Genomic DNA, 21,269 nt, shown 5'->3' on the forward strand with positions numbered 1-21,269 from the left:
TACATTTTAATATTGAAACATCATGAAGCTGAATTTGGCAAAACCTTTCGTACTTTGTGCTCCTCAATGCTCTTCTATTTCGTACTATATTTGGTATTTACCGGCATCATAGTATTTGGCAAAATCATTTTGAATTTTGGGTCCTCGGTGCTCTTCAACTTAGTACTTATTTTTTTCTTATTTTTTCTTAACCTTTGAAGCCTTTTAGAATCGAGCGTCACTAATTAGTCTTTTGTAGACGAAACGCCCGTCTGTCTTACACAATATTAAGGCTGGTATATGAGTTTATTTATTAATAAAATATGCATGTACTTGTTTATTATGTTTACTTGTTCAGTATATACTTCACCTAGTTTAAGTAGACATTTCCGATTTGAATATTAATTTTTCATACATGATTATTATTACGTGAGATGACAAAACCGGTAACCCGTTTCACCCAAGTTAATTTTACAGAGGACTTACTTTCTTTGGCAATTGCCAAAAGTTTTGTGCTATACAATGGTTTTGATATAAGCAATGTATATGAAATTGCCCAAGTCTAGACAGTTGATCTAAATCAATAATTATGATATAATATATAATTCTATATAAGGCAATACACCATCCATTAATTCTCGGTTTTCATTTGAATATCGACCATGTCATCTTTTGCATTGCCATTACTTTATTTAGGCAATTTGAATATGATTCACGTATGATCCATTCCAACAGTATCTGATGGCGCTTCTGACTGTAATGAATGTGCTTGTTCTCTTCACTATCCAACCGTGCTAAGAGCATTTATTTTACAACGAACTTCAGAAGCAATTGATAAGCTCTAATAATCGTTTGATTTTCTGAAGTCATCGTGTATATGTTTATTCCCTAAAACAGCATATAAATTATTAAAATGAAACATGGCATTACTTATTAAAAATGATTACTTTGGGAAAATCTTATCAAAGATACTAGGCTTATAAATTAGCTTGAAAATCAAAGTTCCAATCATAGCAAGGTTAACCAGAGGTGAAATGTGTTTACATCTTTGAGTCGAGGTATATAGTAAAAAGTAACGCGCGCCAAGAATCTAGACAGCATTGCTAATAATCAATGGGTTTTCTTGACATTGATGAGTTATCTTGTGTTTATTATGCATAAGTACACAACAACGGATATACACTAAAATAAGTTAAAAAAATATATTAATCATCTGTCGTCGCTTGTAAAACACAATATAATTATTGCTGTATATTTCACAACTAAATGAACAATTGAACCTTCCGTAGTTCCGGAATTTCGTGTTACACCTCGATAAGATTTCATTGCAGTAGGTGTCTTTTTTTTGTTGCCTTTTAACGCCTTTTTACTTACAAATTAGCTTCTGCTTGTGGATAGTTGTCTCATTGGCAATCATGCCACTGCTCATCTCAACATTTAAATGTTGGTATGCAAATTAAATGTTGAAATAACCATGTTTAAAACATTGTATGGAATACCAACAGATACATTTAACTGCAGACTTAATTTATATGTTTGTTTGTTTTTTAGAAATGGACGAACCAAAAGAAGATACGACCTGGATTTCTGAAAAGCTACCATCAAAAGTTGATAATCCGGAAGTGACGTCAACTGATACTACTGTCACATCATCGTCTGGAAGTGATCGATTGAAGCCAAAATTAAAGAAAAGAGAAGTTTGGGGGAAGAAGATCGATTTCCTTTTAGCGTGCGTTGGTTTTTCCGTCGGCCTTGGAAATGTGTGGAGATTCCCGTTTCTATGTTATAGGAATGGAGGAGGTAGGAATGATTCAACGATTTTCTCTGAAAAATTTGACGTCGCATTGAAAATATATTATTTAATTTTGAAGCACATTTGTTGCAGACAAATGTTTAAACGTTTTCTGCAATTCAACAAATTATTTTTGGGGATGTTTTGATCCATGGTATATTAAGATTCCTAATATAGGTTATTTTGATGTACGGATTGACAAGTTTTAAGATTCTTTTAGATATGATATTTCATGTTGTTTTTAAAAAATAAAATTCCAAATATAGAGTGGCGACAGGTGTGTGATGAATTGTTTCTAGCTTTTTTTCATATTCAATCATGCTTTAGGAGAAATTTTACCAGACAATAATACACAACTGTTAAATTTAAAAGACATAATTTTTTTTATTTGAAATTTGACATGAAATTCTTCAGTAAATAGCCATGATAAAAAATAGTTCGGCGAAAAATTGTACGAAAGACAACTGTAGCAAACTAGCATTGGTACGACTATTTTGGAATCCGCAACTAAATTAATCATCTTTAATATTTCTTGCTGACTTTAATCAACAAAAACATCTTTTTATGACTTGTATGTTTGTACTCCAAAAGTTTGGAACACAAACTTCATATTTGAATGTTTCCACAGTCTTCCATTATTTTGTTTCAGTTTTGGTTCTAAATAACGTTTATCTGAAGCATTAAAACATATTTTTTTCATATTTATTTTTAGGAGCATTTTTGATTCCCTACTTCATAGCAGTTGTGGTATGTGGTATACCATGTTTCTTCTTGGAGGTGTGTTTGGGACAGTTTATGGCTCAGGGAGGTGTCAGTGCTTGGAAAATAACTCCATTGTTTCAGGGTAATTGTTATGAATATATAAAAAATAAAATAAACAAAAAAACGGAACTTCAAGGAAAATTCAAAACGGAAAGTCGTTATCAAAATGGCAAAATAAAAACCTCAAACACATAAAACGAATGAACAACAACTTTCATATTTTTGAATTGGTACAGCGATTCTATATGTATAAAATGTTGGATGAAACCTGGTTTGATAGGTAGATAAACTTCTCACTATTATGACTCAATTGCCTAAAACTTTCATGAAAAGAATTTAAATAGGTAAACGATCAAAATGTTTTCCTTGACACAGTTCTGTTTTTTTTTTAATAGGTGAATATTACGAGATTGCTAACCGATGTAACTTTTAAAAAAATAGTTAAATTATGGGGACCTATGGTGTTTGGAAATTGTTAAACACATTAGTTCATATAAAATTAGATGCGAAATACTTTTTACTTGACTGTAATGATAATATTTTTGTAAATTGTTAACTTACTAATCCCCAAAAACATTCTTATCACAGTTCTGATAATGTTGTTAGAAAAAAAACTCATCAAATATATAAAAGGCTTTTAATTTTGTACACCAGATCCGCGCTTTCAGCAAAATGAGTTAAAAATAAATAAATACAGAACTTCAAGGGAAATTCCAAACGTGAACGTCTTTTATAAAATTGCAAAATCAAAAGCTGAAACACATCTAACGATTCGAAAACAGCTGTCATATTCCTGACAAAACCACCAGTTCAATTTCCAATATCAATTAATATTGCACTTTGTACTACCATTATCATTCGTGACAAATAATCCAAGAGGTCTACTAGACTAGTCTCAATGTTGAAACAGACAAACATGCATGATTTTTTCCATAATAATGAGAGCACATAACGACGAATTTAGGCAACAGTAATTTGTTGATGTTCAAATCTCATAAAACGATTCGAAGATTCAAACCAAAGTAATAAATTTTTGAAATCGTATGAGTTCTTAGCGATTCTAAACTGGCGCGTTTAAAAGGGTAGGCGTCTCCTGCAATTCGTATCCACACTGTCATGATCCCGAATAGGACACTATTGATAAAATTACAGATTAAAAAACTATGATGGTTTCAGGTGATCTAAGTCTGCAAAAAGATAAAAATGGTTTAAACAAGAAAGCAATATGTTATTTTTTTTCACGGTTTGAGGTAAAAATTTAAAAAAAAAGGACAGCAAATAAACACACATGCAGAATATTGTACTTTAAAGCTATTATAATTAGTAAGGGATATACATAAATAATAAAAATAATCAGTATGTAGATAATTCGCAAAAAAGTAAAAGGAAAAGGTCTTGCATGTTGTAGTTCTGAATATCATCTTATTGGTCGTAGCATTTCACTGACGATAAGAAAGAATACAAAATGATGTTGATTATCATGCTGGTTCCTTTTGAATTTCAGGCATAGGATTTGCATCTGCAATCATTGTATTCTTACTCAACTGTGAATACAACATAATATTATCCTGGTCACTTTATTACCTGTTTTCCTCCTTTACTGCTGTATTGCCTTGGTCTCATGGGAACAATGAATGGAACTCTGAGAACTGTACTAATCTTTATAAGACAAATCCAGTGAATTCCACAATTTCACTGCTTGCCAACGTCACTGCAGACGTTGAGGATGTCATATCTAATCTTTCAAAGAAGTTATGTGATCCTGTAACAGAATTTTGGGAGTAAGTAATTTTAATTTGAACATTTTTGAAATGGAAAATGTATTATACTGAAAAATGTCTTTATAACAATTATTTTTACAGCTATTATATTCATGAATATATTTTTCAGGTAAGCCTGTATATATATATATAAGACTTTAGTTTTAATAATCCTACATTCAATATATTGTTCTCTTTTATAAATATATATAGATATATATTTATAAAGTAATGAATTTGAAATCTTCAGCAAGGTTATATGTATTCTTAGCTTTTTCTTTCTTCGAAAGGCATTGCATCATAGGGTTTAACCATAAAAGTTTCACAGGAAAAATGGTTTGAATTAGTAGATATGTGTGTCAAAACATACGAATAAAAAGTATCAATTGTTGATATTTTTATTTCTTTGAAACCTATATTTTTAAATCGTAAACATGGCAAAGGAATGAATACAATAAATAGTTATCACACTATTTTAATCTATAATGACTGTTGAGCTGAATTTTATTCATGTAAATCGACTTGTTACTATGCTGAGTGTAATTTTCATTGTCTATGTAATCTGCATACCTATTATTCGTTTGAAATAGTAAATGGATATGTACTTTAAAAAATGTCATAGTCAGAAAGCGTTATAATCTATTGTTCAATATAAATACTTTATACTTTTACATATTTAAAGGTAATAATATATAGAGTTTGTACAAAATGCACAGTTATTGCTTTCAAAATTTACTGAATATTTAAGATTTTTTGTTCTTTTTTGCTTGGCTATGCATTTCTTTATGATTCATTAGTTTTACGATTTAGTCATGGTGAATATAAAATAAATCCTAACATAACGGTTTGAAATGAATTATCTAGAATTTGCTGATCCAATCTTTAAGTTTGAGGTTTGAATATACCAGAGACTAATTGTATTATATCTCTGAATAAATAAACGAAATATACAAACAATAAAATCATAAATTGTTTAAGGGCCCTAGTCAGCCAAAGAATTTGGCTTAAACTAAATCTACATTAAAGTTTCAGACACACTTACGAAAGTATCAAATTCAAGAAGAAAATGTTTTTTATGTTAAGATGAACATTCGGTCTACATTTTTCATTTAAGAACCGTTATATCTAATGTAATGTACTAACATTATCTTTCGTATTGTATATGTAATTGAACATAAAACATCAAGACCATTCATGAATATGTTTTTACAATGAGAAAGACCCATGTAATATTTATCGTTTAAGAAATTATCATTTCGTTGATCCGTGAGTTAAATGTTTTAAAAGATAGATATGTCCAAAAAGAAGTAGTCAACAGATGCAACTTTTGGTGTTTATTTTTTTTTTTAATAAATCCTTATTCCTATGAAATAGTAAAACAGCTGTTGACCAAATAACAACTATGTATATCATACAAACAGCGGATTAATCAAGTATTTGGTTTTGTTCAGTCTTAAAATAGAATCTAAATTGTGAAATGTCAGGAATATAAATACCAAGTTATATTTTAACTTTTAAATGTAGTGAAATCATCATAGTTATGTCACACAAATAAATAAGCTGAAAATTGAATGTTCCTTGGAACACTAGCATACTCCAGACAGCAGAAGGACCTCAGCAACTTTGACTGATAAGGATCAATGTCCAGGCAAGAAATATGCATTGCAGCACATTGTCCTTGTGGTAAAATATATTGTGGTGGTACATATTTTGATATTTTGAATCAAAAGGCATATTATTTATATATATGTACTATAGGGACATGTACTGTTAATTTTGAAACAGAAGCATTCATAAATAAATGCTAGGATGCATACTTAAACTTGAGGTAGATAATAGGTGAATGAACATGAAGTTCCAAAGTAGTGACCGGATGTGACGATCCGGAATCAACCATATTATTCTTAGCAATACATTTCTTCAGGAGAAAAGTGCTGAATCTGTCCAGCGGTGTGGACCACCCTGGAGCCATCAAGTGGGACCTAGCCCTCTGCCTTTTACTAGCCTGGATCATCGTGTATTTCTGCATTTGGAAGGGCATTAAATCTTCCGGCAAGGTGATTTATGTGGCGATTCCTCTGAAATGGGGATTCTACCCACACATTAGAATTTACAGAATCTGTTTATATTTTTTTTGCAATATTTTTTTGGGGAGCATGAATATGGGTTAGATTAAATATGTTCTATCATGTACAAGGCATATGTTACACGTGAATTTGCAGTCGGTAAAGGAACTCAGGGAATAGTTCTGCTATACTGTGAAGTCAGCAATTCGTATATCTTACGTTTTTAATCCAGCATTCATGGTTAAAATCGGTATTACCTACATAGGGAAAAGGTATACGAGACAACTCATCAGTTGAAAAATCGTCAACAGAAATTAAGCCATTGAAAGCTGTATTGTAATACTAGTTAGAGGGATAAAAGCATGACATGTTTGTAAATATACAGTCGGATGTTACCCATGAGCTTCTACTGTTAGTGTATTCAAGAAAATAAATTACACAGCAATTATTTCAAAACATGTGAAAAACAACTTCATGAAAAAAAACGAAGAAATACGAGATACGGAGCTTTTCCTTGATTCTGAGAACGTTACCCCAAATTCACGTAAAACATTGCCTATCATATTTGTTTAATGTTAACTGCCTTTTTTATTTGTTAATACAGGATAAGGCCAACGTTGGATGTCATCACCACCTTTATTTAAGTACAATAAAAATAAAGATTGCTTTGTCTAAAAGCGAAAATTAAAGTTAAAAGATGATGATTATTTGATTATGTTAATTTTTTTTAACTTTTACTTGATAAATGTGTAATTTTTCATTTGTAAAAATTAATATTCAAACAATAAACATTTCTGATTTTAGTTTCTTATAATTTAATAAAAATGAATTTTTTTGAAAAGCATGAAAATGTGACCTATGTCTAGGTATTTATCAGTTAACTTTATCCAGTTTTTTATATTGATTGTAGGTTATGTATTTCACCGCTACTAGTCCTTACATATTTATGTTGATATTGTTAATCAGAGGGGTCACATTAGATGGTGCAGAATTGGGATTGAAATATTATTTACTTCCTGATTGGTCAAAATTACGCGACCCACAGGTATGAATTAATGTACGTCAATGCACGAATTCAATAAAAAAAAAGTAAAAAAAAACCATTAAAACCGTAACTTTGATATAGCATTAGAAATTACACCACATTTGATCCTGTTCTGTTCAGTAAAAACAAAAGCAACATTCAAAAAGACAACAGTTAATTTTTAATTTGAAAAGACACAATAAATTTTTTCACAGAAACAGTCTAACACAAGACTAGTAATAACATGCTTTTTACTTATCTTTATACACTTTGTTGAATTTCAGGTGTGGGTGGATGCAGGAACACAGATTGTATTCACATATTCATTGGCTCTTGGGACTCTTACAGCCTTGGGGAGTTACAACAAATTCCACCACAATGCTTTCAGGTTTGTGCAGTTTTAAATCCTTTGATAACTGTTAAAACAAATGAAGAACCAAAGTTATTCTATAATGTTTTTTTTTTTATAAATTTATTTATTAAAAGACCAAACGTTCTTATATTTTTAAATTTGGCACTGCTAATCAATCTTGTTTTGTGCCCTGACTTATTTTTCATATACTGTATTGTGTCTTGAATGCAATTAACCTGATTTATTTTCAATTATGCTGTAAACATTGTAAGTTTATGAACATTTGTTAAGTATCTTAGTCGTGTGTTTATTTGTCAGACGGACTTGCAATATCTGATGATGATTTGTAGTAAAGGTTTAAGAAGGAAGTTATAATTGCTTAGTATTTTCAAATTCATACCTTATCACTTTCTTTTGTGTGATCATGTGAAATACTTTACAATCTGTTTAATATTCAAACCCTCTAATTTTTCCTCATGAATGATATCTCTTGTATTTAAGTAAATATGTACAGTCTTTTGTATCTGCTCGTGGGGTCTTTATCCAGCTTATTGTTGCATTTCATTTGCGATTTATAGAGATAGAATTATGTTTTGTTATACAACTGAAGTGGGTATATATGGAGCTTTATTCTTGGTATTCAATAGTTTATTATGTTCTCTTAAAAGGAATGTTTAGTTTGTCAATTATCTTACAATAGGAGCTTACAAATCAAGTAAACAAAAACTGCGTACTGCTTTGGCAATTTTATAATGGAACATTATCGATATTTTTTCCCCAAGCAAGAAAAAATCAATTCTAAAACTATTTATCATATTAAATGGGAAAAATTAGTATTGATAAAGTTACTCTGCCTGATAATGTGTAAATTGTAGTGCTTTCTGACCCTGCTTTAATCACCACTTAAAATCAACACTAAGGACGATCAACTTCACTACAACTTGTAATAGCTTGTTTAAATGATATGATTATTTGTATAATTATTCTGCATTTAGTCTTTTTTCCTATACACGGATATCTTCATCAATAATTTAAAGCTTATTATATTCACCTAAAAACACGAACTTTTAGTTTTCTTTCATAAGTATTATTTACCACATTTTCAGAAGCAATCAATACTTCAGGTAATCCTATGATGTTGTTCAGCATAAACAAAAATGTGGAATACTTTCGATTTCTAAACCAAAATTTAGCATTGCATTCTGATTTGCATTCAATGTTTTTTACTTTCAGGGATTCGATTATATTTTCCTGTATCAATAGTTTTACTTCCTTGTTGGCTGGTCTAGTCATATTTTCTGTACTCGGGTTCATGGCTAAACGACAAGGAGTTTCAATTGCTGATGTTGCTGAATCTGGTATGCATATGTGTTGATAATAAGCTAAAAAATGTTATTTATTATCAGTAGGTTATACATTTATACAATTACAGGGCAACGTAGTAAATCATATGATCATTTATCGCTCGTTGTGAATGCTGTCCAATCTGTAAACAGTTTGTAGCTATATTTTTTGCTAGCTATAATGAACAATAAATAGAATGAAGCAAACAAACAAAAAGTTCATGGTTATTAAAGGTGAATGGCAACTCATTCCTGTTTTGTTTGTTATGTTTTCTATAATTGATACAGAACCGTACAACCACGATTGTACGCTGAAGAAAATAAATAAAAAAACGTTTACTATTGATAAGAAAGTAGAAATGAACAAATTTTAGAAAGAAAGTATGATATGTGCTTATTTTGTTATTAAATTATTATCCATAGATTATTGGTGTAAAACATACATCATCGTAGATACCAAGGAAATACATTAGTATGACAGACACGTTTAGACTTCAAATGAATCATCAGTGGCGCTGGAATCGACAACAGTTTCAAACTGTACCAATGAACGCACAAACAAGTGCGTTCAAATGATTTGTGTATAAAGATTCGCTGTGAATAATCCCACTTTTTCAACAGCTGTCAATTGTAAACATTGTCTTTTTGTATGTCTAACATGAAGTCAAGGCCCAATGGTTCCATTTTTTTGTCACGAAAGTACAGAATTAGTAGGAAACTGAAATATAAATGACTGATGGCTTCTTGAATAGATTGTAATAGTTATACATTATTTCATTAAAGGTCCTGGATTGGCATTCATTGCATATCCAGAAGCTGTTGCACAGATGCCTGCCGCTCCATTCTGGTCAGTCTTGTTCTTCGTGATGATTTTACTTCTTGGACTTGATAGTCAGGTAATTAATTTTATATCAACAATGAATGTTCCTGTTCATACCTAGTTCTGAAACAAAAACCAAGAAAGGAAAATAGATATTGCTTTGCCTTCTTGTTAAAAGTCTTGATTAATTTGGTAATTTAAAACAATTTTTACCAAAATTAATTGAGAGTGTAGTGTTTCAAAGTAGTTAATGAACTGTACGTTTTTTGATGATTGAATTGTAGTTTTATTGTCGAGCCTGCAACTTTTGTTGCAGAAAGCTCGACATAGGGATAGTGATCCGGCGGCGGCGGCGTTAGCTAACTTCTTAAAAGGTTTATATTTTAGAAGGTGAAAGAGCTGGATGCTTCATACTTTGTATATAGATGCCTCATGTTACAAAGTTTCCGACAGTCACATGTCCAATGTCCTTGACCTCATTTTCATGGTTCAGTGACTACTTGAAAAAAAAGTTAAGATTTTTTGTAATGTTAAATTCTCTCTTATTATAAGTAATTGGATAACTATATTTGGTATGTGCGTACCTTGCAAGGTTCTCATGCCCGTCAGACAGTTTTCACTTGACCTCGACCTCATTTCATGGATCAGTGAACAAGGTTAAGTTTTGGTGGTCAAGTCCATATCTCAGATACTATAAGCAATAGGTCTAGTATATTCGGTGTATGGAAGGACTGTAAGGTGTACATGTCCAACTGGTAGGTGTCATCTGACCTTGACCTCATTTTCATGGTTCAGTGGTTATAGTTAAGTTTTTGGGTTTTGGTCTGTTTTTCTTATACTATATGCAATAGGTCTACTATATTTGGTGTATGGAATGATTGTAAGGTGTACATGTCTAGCTGACAGGTGTCATCTGACCTTGACCTCATTTTCATGGTTACAGTGGTCAAAGTTAAGTTTTTGAGTTTTGGTCTATTTTTCTAATACTTTATTCATTAGGTCAACTATATTTGGTGTATGAAAATATTTTATGATCTATATGTCTGTTACGCAGGTTTTATTTGACCTTGACCTCATTTTCGCGGTCCATTGCTAAGTGTTAAGTGTTTGTGTTTTTGTCTGTTTTTCTTAATTTATAAGCAATAGGTCAACTATATTTGTTGTATTAAAGAATTGTTAGTTGTACATGTCTGCCTGGCATGGTTCATCTGACCTTGACCTCATTTTCATGGTTCATTGATCAATGTTTCGTTTTCTTGGTTAATGTTGAGTTTATGCGACAGTTGTAATAAAGCTTTATATTTAGGTCTATCAACATAATATCAATAATTAGTAAACATGGTAAAGAAGGCGAGACATTTCAGCGTGTGCACTCTTTTTTTTTCTTTAGATAATTAATGTTATTAAATTTGCTATAATTGCACAAGATTCATTCTCTCAATAAATGCAACTGAATCGTATTAAATAGGGTGCTAATATACGAAATGTTTTCTTCAGTTTGTAGGTGTAGAAGGTTTTGTAACAGCAATTGTCGACTACTTCCCTAATCAGCTGAGAAGAGGAAAAAGGAGGGAAATTTTCATTGGATGCGTTTGCATCTTCTGCTTTTTTATTGGGTTATCCATGGTTACAGAGGTAAATATAACGTCAATTGACAGTATATTCATTGAAATAGTTCCTTCCTCCTGCAGACAGGATTCATAAATCATAAATCTAAATGGAAGGTTTACATATCTGCAGCAAATGGACGACTTTCATATTACATCCATAAATACAGGTTAAAATGCCATGTAATATAAAATCCCACATAATTAAACGAATGGAAGTATGTCTGTATGAAATCATCATTTGAATGGATATTTATTACACATTTTTGATCGATATTACTGATCTATATAAGATGTTGCATATAATTAGGTCATGCTGATTATGCATGCAGACGACACACCTGCTTAGAATTCGTCACTTTTATCGTGAATAGATAATGGAAAAGACCAATTTAAAAAGTCAATGATTTAACAGGATGATCAAAGAAAACTTAAGTCATTCAAAGGACAAATCCTTTCAATGCTATATTCTAATATTGTTCTCTTTTATTGCATGTTTAAATATCATTACTATATGCTGATGTTATATATTTGTAACAGTATGCAGTAGTTATTTAAAGGGAGGAAAGGCACATTTTAATAACCCGTTTCTTTCCTTGATTCATAAAATAAAAATTTAAGCTATTTAGAAATAAAATTAAGTATCAAATATAATCCTTTCTTGAAGTACTATGTAACTTCAATAAAGTGACAGTATAAATCACTATTAATATCATTTAATTTGATATAATTTAATGGTAAGTACAATCCCATATATTTGATTTCAGAACATTTTTTTAAATCCTTCAAATTTTTGTTATTTGAAAACATCCCCTTTCTATAACAAAGCATGTAATGTTGCCTTTTCTTGAATAAGATAATACTTTTCTTTGACTAAAGGATTATTCCGTCCTATTAGGGCGGAATGTATGTATTTCAGTTATTCGACTACTATGCGGCCAGCAGAATTGTTCTTGTAATGACCTTCTTCGAGTGTGTGGTGGTAGCTTACATCTACGGTATGTTTCCTGAGAAAGGGATCCTTCTTACATTCCAAAATTCCCCATACCCAGATAATTTTAATTTTTTTTCAATGATTTTTTTTCTAAACATTCACAACATTTGGCATCCAACTTGAAGGATCTCTTTAAAAGGCGGCAACATTTATTTTCCTCCTTCTTCAAATATACCCATTTCGCCCGCCGCCCCCTTTCCCAAGGTAATTAACCAGTTTTACTGTAAGTATTGAATAATGTGTGATTTATTTGCCCTCTACATCCCTTTGGTTCAGTAAAAAGATATAATTTTTGAAGAACATATTATGCACCTGAGTCTGCATTATCATTTGTGTATTAAAAATCAATCCCCTCTTTGTAGACGACTTGACTCCATTTGCAGGAATTTAATATTCCAAAGAGCTTTTAACCATTTGAAGATGGGACTCAAAAATTATATCTAGCTAAGGCATTCCTCTTTCGGCCACATTTCAAAAGTTACCCATTTCGCCAGTTTATTTTATGTTTAACCTGAACCAAAGGGATACAATGATTTGAATATATAATATGTGTGAATATTACTATGTATGAGCGAAAGAAGAATGAAAGAGTAACAGTTAGGTGCAATTTCTTTTTTTTTTGTGCTTATACTAACATCGAGGTTCTGTTTGGCTTTTTTTCAGATATATTCACAAGACTTTAATAAGTTACATGTTTATATTTGAACACCTACGAATATGTCCACCCATTATAATAAGTGTTTCCTTTCAGTATGATCGTCACCCTGTATAATAAATTTGTTTTCAGAAGTATTTACTGCATCCAATATTTAGATTTTGAAAATTATTATATGATTGGTCTGGTCACAACATCCGTCCTAAATGATTGCGCTTACGTGTAGGTTCTACTTTTATTCACAGTATGAAATGGAAAAAGTTTTAAAAAAAGATGTCTACATGTTTATTGAAGGGTTTTTGTATCTCTATGTTACAACTATCTAACAACCCAAGATCGATGCATAAACAGGAATGTCCTTTTAAAAATGCATTGTCTTGAGTTGAGTTGTTATGTCACCACATTGTCCTTTGCAGTTTCCTTATGTAAAACAACAACCAATAAAGGTTGCCCAGTATGTCATTGGTATGATGTTGCCTTGTGTAATATTTCAATTGTTTCCATTTCGTGTGTTCAGGTTTGCCTGAAATAAGACAAAAATCTTACTTCTTTGATGAATAAATTGGTTGAAACTTGTATCTTATTTCATTTTGACCTTTCATTTTGACCACCAAAAAATAACTGAATATAGTTTTGAATTTAAATCTGGACATAATTATTGATATTCACATTTTGTCACCATCACTTTTTATATTATTGCATGACACATATCCAGATTATATACTTTGAGGATCATTATTTTTAATTACAAACAAGGTAACCGAAGAGGACCTCAACTTTTTTCACAACTAATTCTGAGGTGAAAGTCTTTTGTTACACATTTCACTGGATGCATATTACGTTGCTGCTAAGTAGATTATTTTGGATAATTTTATGTTTTGTTTTTAGTTGGATTTTTATCCTTTTAAATACAGTCATTGTTTTTATCTTTAAATACATTTTTCTTGTTTGTACTATAACATGAATAGTATGAAAATACTTTGGGACAGTCAAAATTTTTTTATTTTGAAAACGCCTTTAAACTGTTATAACCAAGGTCAAATACATAATGTATTTTGAATATACTTTTCTTTAAGTTTCAGATTTGTCAAAAATCAAGAGTTGCTTGCAATATTTAAAGTATTCTTATATGCAGTTTTAATGCTGTTAAAGTCCGATTTCATTTTTTTTTTCAAAATATTTTATTCAAAGGGTAATTGAAAAAGTATGTTTGTTTAAAAGTACAACGCAAATATATATATATAACCACAACTGTGTTTCTTCTTTAGTGTATTATATACACATTTCTTTAGCAATATTCATATTTTTTAGAGAGAATGAGAGACTACGAGAGAGCACAAATTTTATATAGAATAAGAATTAACATTGTAACTAGTAAATTATGAGATTGTTAAACAATGAGTATTGAATGTTGCATGCATGCACATTATTTTTTTCCAAATATAATGTGTATTTCCCTTGCCTATGTAATCTTTGTAATTTGCAATGCGCCCCATTTAATATCCGAGATTTCCATTGAAATATTTGCTTCCCGAATTACCAAGATGAACATCGTAATCAGAATTTATTTCCAACTTAAATGTTTAAGAATAAAAGAGTATGTTACAAATACACTAGCATTCAAACCTTTGAAAATAGCATCATAAAAAATTGACGGGCATAAACACCTTTTATTTCGGTAATGTATAAATGTTTGTGTAGAATAATTTCAAATGGTCAAACCTTTAAATTCATTCATAAACATATTCATTAAATATTATAAAATATGGTCATACATAATGAATATTCTATTCTATTCATAATGAGTTTTTCCCAGGGAGATGTGATTTCCCATATTTTCAGATGAAAAAAAAATTCATAAAAAAAAATGATATTTCCTGATGAACTGGGTCCTCTGTTGTTTTCCGGAATGACACCAACGATAGTTCTAAAATTAACTTGACCTTTCAATTTAATATTGTCTTTAAATCATATATTCCTTTGGTTTGTATAAAAGCATGCTCAATACGTCACGTTAGCAGGTTGCAATTTAAGTGTAAATTGTAATTAATATTGTTTACGAAGAAAAATGAGTAAAAATGCCAATTTAACAATCATTCACTTTAAGTTATTTTTATACATATATGTTTGTCATTTTTGAGAAGATAAACTTCAAATTTTTATTTTTTCAACCTGACAGTTTATGAAGATTGAAATATGCTGATGTGTGCCAGTGATTCATCGCCAACCAAAAATATATTAACACAACAGAGAATGTTTTATAATTATGTCATTAGAAAACAATATGTTGCCAATACTTTCTGAATGATAAAACATGCTGACGTGACGTAACGATTCCATTTGACCTTTGTAATTAAATGTTATTTTTTATCTGCGTCTGTTTATTGGGTTCATTTTCTTGTTTTTATAGGTGTTAATCGTTTCTATGACAACCTTCAAATGATGTTTGGATACAAATTGTCACCCTTCATGAGTCGACTTATGAAAGTGATGAAGTACATGTGGGCGATCTTCACTCCCCTTTTCAGCATGGTAAATATGCAATTAATTATTCTGTAGATGTCAAGAGGGTTTGATATATTGTAGATGATATTTACTACTGTTTTAACAGAAATATTTGTAGGCATTTGGTGAATACAAATTATTGTTTTATAGATAAGCAATGTTTCTTTACTCAAATATTATAAGCCTGAAAAATAACATTGTAATTCCCGTAGTCGTAACATTTGTTTTTATGAATAAAAGAGATTTGGGGTAAAGGTCTATAACATACACAATTTAATTTAACCCTTTCGATGCGAATTTCAACACCAGAATTATATAAAGCTGTTATAGAAAACATTAAAAAAAGAACTTATGATTTACCATCAACATCAAATCTTATTATCTCGTCTTATAGCGAACCAAATGAATCTTTCCATAGAAATAATAAAAAAAAATCCATACAAAATAAAAACATCAAAAAGATGCTAACAAAACCAGCTCCAATCCAACAATAACCAAGGATATACAACATTTCATTTACGTTTAGACCACAACATTTGTTTGATCTTATTTGTTTCTGTAACAATACAAAAAGAGCAAGCTGAAATATAGAGGATCGATTTTTCTATATCATCCATAGTATTTAATTATCTCATCTAATAAAGGATATTAGTTTTTGCCTTAATGACGAAATGGACTAAAGAATATAAAGGCGATCTATATGATAGCTATTTGGTTTTGCTTTTGATCTGTTATAATGTATTGGTTAAGATTGTATGAAGCTAAAATGGTTAACTTAAGTAGACTATTGTTTTTCTTGTCGCTGTTTTCAACAGGGGATGTATGTTTTTCTTGGTAACTTATAAGTTTGGATGTACTTTTGATATCTTCCATCCTTACGTTTAAGGGTTTGATTGACTAATTGTTTCAAATCGAATGAAGTACTCGGAAAGATGTTATTTTATCAAAAGCTATTGTTATCCAAAATAGGAGGTTTTTATCAATAAATTCTTCAAATTCTACTTAGAATTTTCGTATACATCAATTACTATTGGTTATTGAACGTCACTTGACAAATTTTTCATGCGATTCATAATGATCTTTAACCAATAACGTACAATAGAATTGTTTATGCCAAGTAAGTTTCCTTTAGGGCAACCACAAGGATACAATCATAATTCCGTTATATTAACACTTTCAAACAATACAGTACTAGAAGGTAATGTGTATTACTGGTTTCAAAAACAACAAAATGATTGAAAAGTTATGTTTTCTGCAGCAAGATTGTTTGCAGTACGACAAAGTAGAGACAAAAGTTATATATGTTGGTAGATAAATAGTGTCCTTTTGATTGATTCCTTAGATGGAGCAACATCATTGGTTGGGCTTAAGAATCGTATGAATATAATTATCAATGTGTCTTAACTAGACAAGCAAGCAGTTATGAAAATATTAACTTGACATATTTGTGTAATCCGTAATCAAATGACAAATTCAAAAGCTTAAACACGTCAAACGAATGAATAACAACTTTCATATTCCTGACTTGGTATATGCATTTTCTTGAGAAGAAAATTGGGAGGTTAAACCTAATATTACAGGTAGCTAAACCACTCACTTGTATGGCAATGGTATAAAATTCCATGAAATTGTAATTACATTGACAGATGGGATTTCTGAATTTACTGTAGAGTAATATACATAATACCTATGATTATTATACAGGTTTATGATGTTCCCTTGAATTATTCTTGGTGAAAACGTTAAGGGGTAAAGATTGTATAAAGTGCAATCAAAATCCTATAGTCGCTGCTAGACGGATACAGTTCTTGACAAAGAAAGATAACTCCAATTCAAAATGATGCCTCATTTGTTTCCATTGCTTAACAATTTCAAAGCGTTTTGAATTTAAATAAATCATAAAGAAGAGACGCTTTTTGAAACAATGGGAGAATCATGTCTATGATACAAGCAAGAAATTGAAATAGAATATGTCAAATACATATAAATAGATAGTTTATAACAACTAAATTTTGCATTAAGAAGCATGCAGACATGATTTAACAATAAAAATCATCATTTTATTTCAGATTATATTTATAGTTGGAGCTATAAGTTATTCTGAGTTGGACTACAAGAGAAAGAGCCTCACATACCAGTATCCTTCATGGGCTATTGGAGTTGGTTGGATATTGGCCTTAAGTTCAGTGATATGGGTGCCAATAGTTTTCATCGTTAGACTTCTCCAGACACCAGGAACATTGAGAGAAGTATGGTTGTTTTTCTTCTTAGCATATTTTATAAAAGCATGTATATAGAAACATGTATATGATCTATCATTATTTTATTCTTTTATATTTTTTTCTATTTTATTTAGAAAATTCTATTAATTTGGAAGATCCATAAGCGAATAAAACCTTTTCTGTATTCTTTTATGAAAAAAAGTATGAATTAGTCAATAATTCAGGAGATCATAGTCACTTACAAAAGTATGAAATCAAGGAAAAATGAAGTAAAGTCAGAATCTCTTTTGGGTGATTATCTATTTAGAATACTTCGCCTTCCACGTTAGTTTGTATTGAAAAAAAATATTGCTTATATTGTTTAACTACTTTTCAGCGTTTTGTCATTACCACAATGCCACGCTTGCAAAGACACCAGATAAGAGAAGGAGAAGATATGAGTAAAATATGTGTTATAGATGACGAAGGAGAAATAGAAAGTCATATTGCCACATCTTCAAATACAGAGCCAACACTTCTCTCCAATAGCATGGAGTATGAAAAATTCTTACAAAAAGACTCAAATGTTTGATAACATTGCAGTTTTTATATTGTGTTGGAACTTCTTTTCAGTTTTATGATAGAAGTGTAAATGAAAGAAATAATTGTGATGTATTAGGTTTTACTTGGGATTTTAATCTTTAGGTTTTACTTGGGATTCGAATCTCTGTGTTTTACTTAGAATTTAAATCTTTGGGTTTTATTTGGAATAGTAATCCTTATTCTGACTTAGTCATCAGACTGCCATCAAGGCATGTATGAATAACAAAATAAGCTGTTCAAGATAGATCAGTAGCGTTACAAAGGATAATAGATTTTTAGAAGTTTTACTTCTGAAATCATAAACAAATATTTTCAGAATTAACTTTTAATTGATCAATTGATAATGACCAATTAAACATGAAACTATACCAGTAAGGATGATCAGGATTTTGCTCATAGTGTTCAGGAAAGTGTAAACAAAAACATCAATGATATTTTATCGTGTCAAAAATGTATTTACAAATATGTAGACAGCTTCCACCAAATTGTCTTACATATATCTTAGGGATTATGCAGCACTTTTCATTTTACTTTTTCATGCTGATACGATTTGTAACCTATCTTGGAGGACTTCTGATTTGTCCATGAGAAATTAAAGGTTATCATCATTACATTGTTATTTTATATGTTTTAACTTGATCTTTTTTTATATTCCCAACATCAATGTAACCTTGTATGGTATAAATGTGTCTTTCTAAGGTTATTGTGATATTTATCTAATATTTGATATACTTTTAACATTGAAAAATATTATAAATTAATTTGGGATAACGAAATGTCAAGGTCAGTAACGTTTTTAAATATCTCCATTTACTTTCATTGCCATTTATTAACTTATTTAAGGGCATGCTGTAAATAATGATGTTTGACATTTCATACTTTATCACATTGTACTATTTCTATTTTAGTTGTCCCACTATAAATGATAATAATTCTATTTTAATTTTCCTACTTAGAAATGATAATGTCTCTATTTTAGTTGTCCTACAATATATCATTATGACAGAGAGTAATTATGGAAGAAGATCTGATGTATTTGTATGAGATTTATAAATGTTCACCCATTTTCACTAGATAATCATTTATACATTCCAATACCATACAGGAGATTTTTATGTTTTTAATACTTTTATTATTTTTTTTTATCATTTTGTAATTCAACATTAACATATTACCCTCTGTGTTGAACAAAAATAAGTAATTGCTATACCTGATGCTTTTTTTTAATAAAAAATATTCTTTTTTTCAAGGATGTGCAAATATAAAACAAAAAAGGTTAAAATGATCTTTTTTTTCTTTTTGGAAGAAAGATTGAAAGTTGCAGTAAAAAGTCATCATAATTTTATCTTTGTTTTGATATCGGACGTTAATGACTTTTCTAATTTACCAAAACGACTATCAAGCAGCACACTTAACTTATAATAAGCTAAACATTTTCATCCATTCTTATTTAAGTTTTTTTTTAAATTAAGCTCACACCAGGTGGATATCCAAGCATATGATAGAACTCATCAGTATAGCATATTAAAATATTCACTTGTTCGAATAAAATCAATGCAATTGAGCTTTTCGTTCGTATAACAGTCAGGAGATGTGGATGATTGCCACTTTTCATTAAGGTCTTTTTGTGTATTGAACTGTTCAAAACAGTTTAACCAACTCTGTCAAAGGTGTTTTTGTATTTCATCAAGTCATTAAAATACAGGAAAGTTGTTTAACATGTAAATTGTAGTAAATATGATGAATCACGTTTCATTGACAATTATTTATAAATATGAACAATCTGTAATACTCTGCATGCCCGAAGAATGTGTTTTATCATATGCGAATAAAATATTTTTTAAAAAGTTTACATATCAAACTTTCATAATGATACAAGTTATGTGTATAAGAAATTCCTTATTTGAACAGATCCAGAATAATTTGTCAAATTTTTGAAACTCGTTTAATATAATGCAATAAGTTTAGGCAAAAATAAAAATAATAGTCATTTGAAGTAAGAAATAAAATAGTTTTGATTATTTTTACAAAACTGTTCAGTTTTAACAATGCATCCATCAAAAGCCATGTCTGAAGACTTATTTCATCTCCGAAATGACTTTTTTGTACATTAACAAGGAATTAACAGCAATATTAACACTGTTCTTTTAGTTATTGTTTACAAAACAAACAAAATACTATTGTTATAAACGTAATTTAAATGGTATCTCTTTTGTATATCAGTCATTCAGTTTTATTAGTTTTTATGCTCAAAGTCATGCTTTTACATATTTTCAAAACTCTCTTGTAAAATGTTTTAGAAGCGACATCGAAGAAGTTGTTTGAAATAAAATATGAGTTGGTAATTGTGTTTTATTGTTAATTACTTTAGTAGTACCGAATACTTACTTTGCACTTACAAATGACCCCGGTCAGTTGCAGAATGTGAGGAAATCATGAGTATTGTATTGATTCGTTTTCAAATTGATACTTTTGAAGACCTTGTTCTTATTTTGATTTCAAAGTTCAAACTTGAGTGATATATTGTCAGCTGAATAAATATTTGACACATGCCTACCTACGGGTCCGTGATTTTTCTAGCTGCATTGTAGACCGACTGGTGGCCTTCGGCTGTTGTACTCTTTGGTCGGGTTGTTGTCTCTTTGACATATTCCCCTTTTCTTTTCTCAATTGTATCTAAGCACGTGTTCGTATAACTTCATATTGTCGGTATTAGATCAGAAACAGTTTAATATAACTTGATTGGAAATCATAATAACTGACAGCAAAACATAATTTAGATCAAAGTTTGCAGAATTGTTTTGTT

At 30.1% G+C, this 21,269-nt stretch overlaps 1 protein-coding gene across 2 annotated transcripts in view; it reads left to right on the top strand.

Moving 5' to 3' along the window:
* The window catches only part of LOC143041908 (sodium- and chloride-dependent taurine transporter-like), a 34,406-nt gene extending 13,598 nt beyond the window's left edge, over positions 1-20,808 (top strand). For both annotated transcript variants that reach the window (XM_076214044.1, XM_076214045.1), the window contains exons 2-14: positions 1,531-1,779; positions 2,484-2,615; positions 4,038-4,314; positions 6,218-6,350; positions 7,270-7,404; positions 7,668-7,771; positions 8,969-9,093; positions 9,862-9,974; positions 11,396-11,533; positions 12,404-12,503; positions 15,565-15,686; positions 17,729-17,908; positions 18,258-20,808. In XM_076214044.1, coding sequence (XP_076070159.1) covers positions 1,533-1,779; positions 2,484-2,615; positions 4,038-4,314; positions 6,218-6,350; positions 7,270-7,404; positions 7,668-7,771; positions 8,969-9,093; positions 9,862-9,974; positions 11,396-11,533; positions 12,404-12,503; positions 15,565-15,686; positions 17,729-17,908; positions 18,258-18,452 — 2,001 coding nt within the window. In that variant the 5' untranslated portion in view covers positions 1,531-1,532 and the 3' untranslated portion in view covers positions 18,453-20,808. The remainder of the gene's footprint in view (positions 1-1,530; positions 1,780-2,483; positions 2,616-4,037; positions 4,315-6,217; positions 6,351-7,269; positions 7,405-7,667; positions 7,772-8,968; positions 9,094-9,861; positions 9,975-11,395; positions 11,534-12,403; positions 12,504-15,564; positions 15,687-17,728; positions 17,909-18,257) is intronic.
* The last annotated feature ends 461 nt before the right edge of the window (positions 20,809-21,269 follow it).

The sequence above is a fragment of the Mytilus galloprovincialis genome, chromosome 8 (genome assembly GCF_965363235.1).
Source record: "Mytilus galloprovincialis chromosome 8, xbMytGall1.hap1.1, whole genome shotgun sequence".
In the NCBI taxonomy this organism is placed as follows: Eukaryota; Metazoa; Mollusca; class Bivalvia; order Mytilida; family Mytilidae; genus Mytilus; species Mytilus galloprovincialis.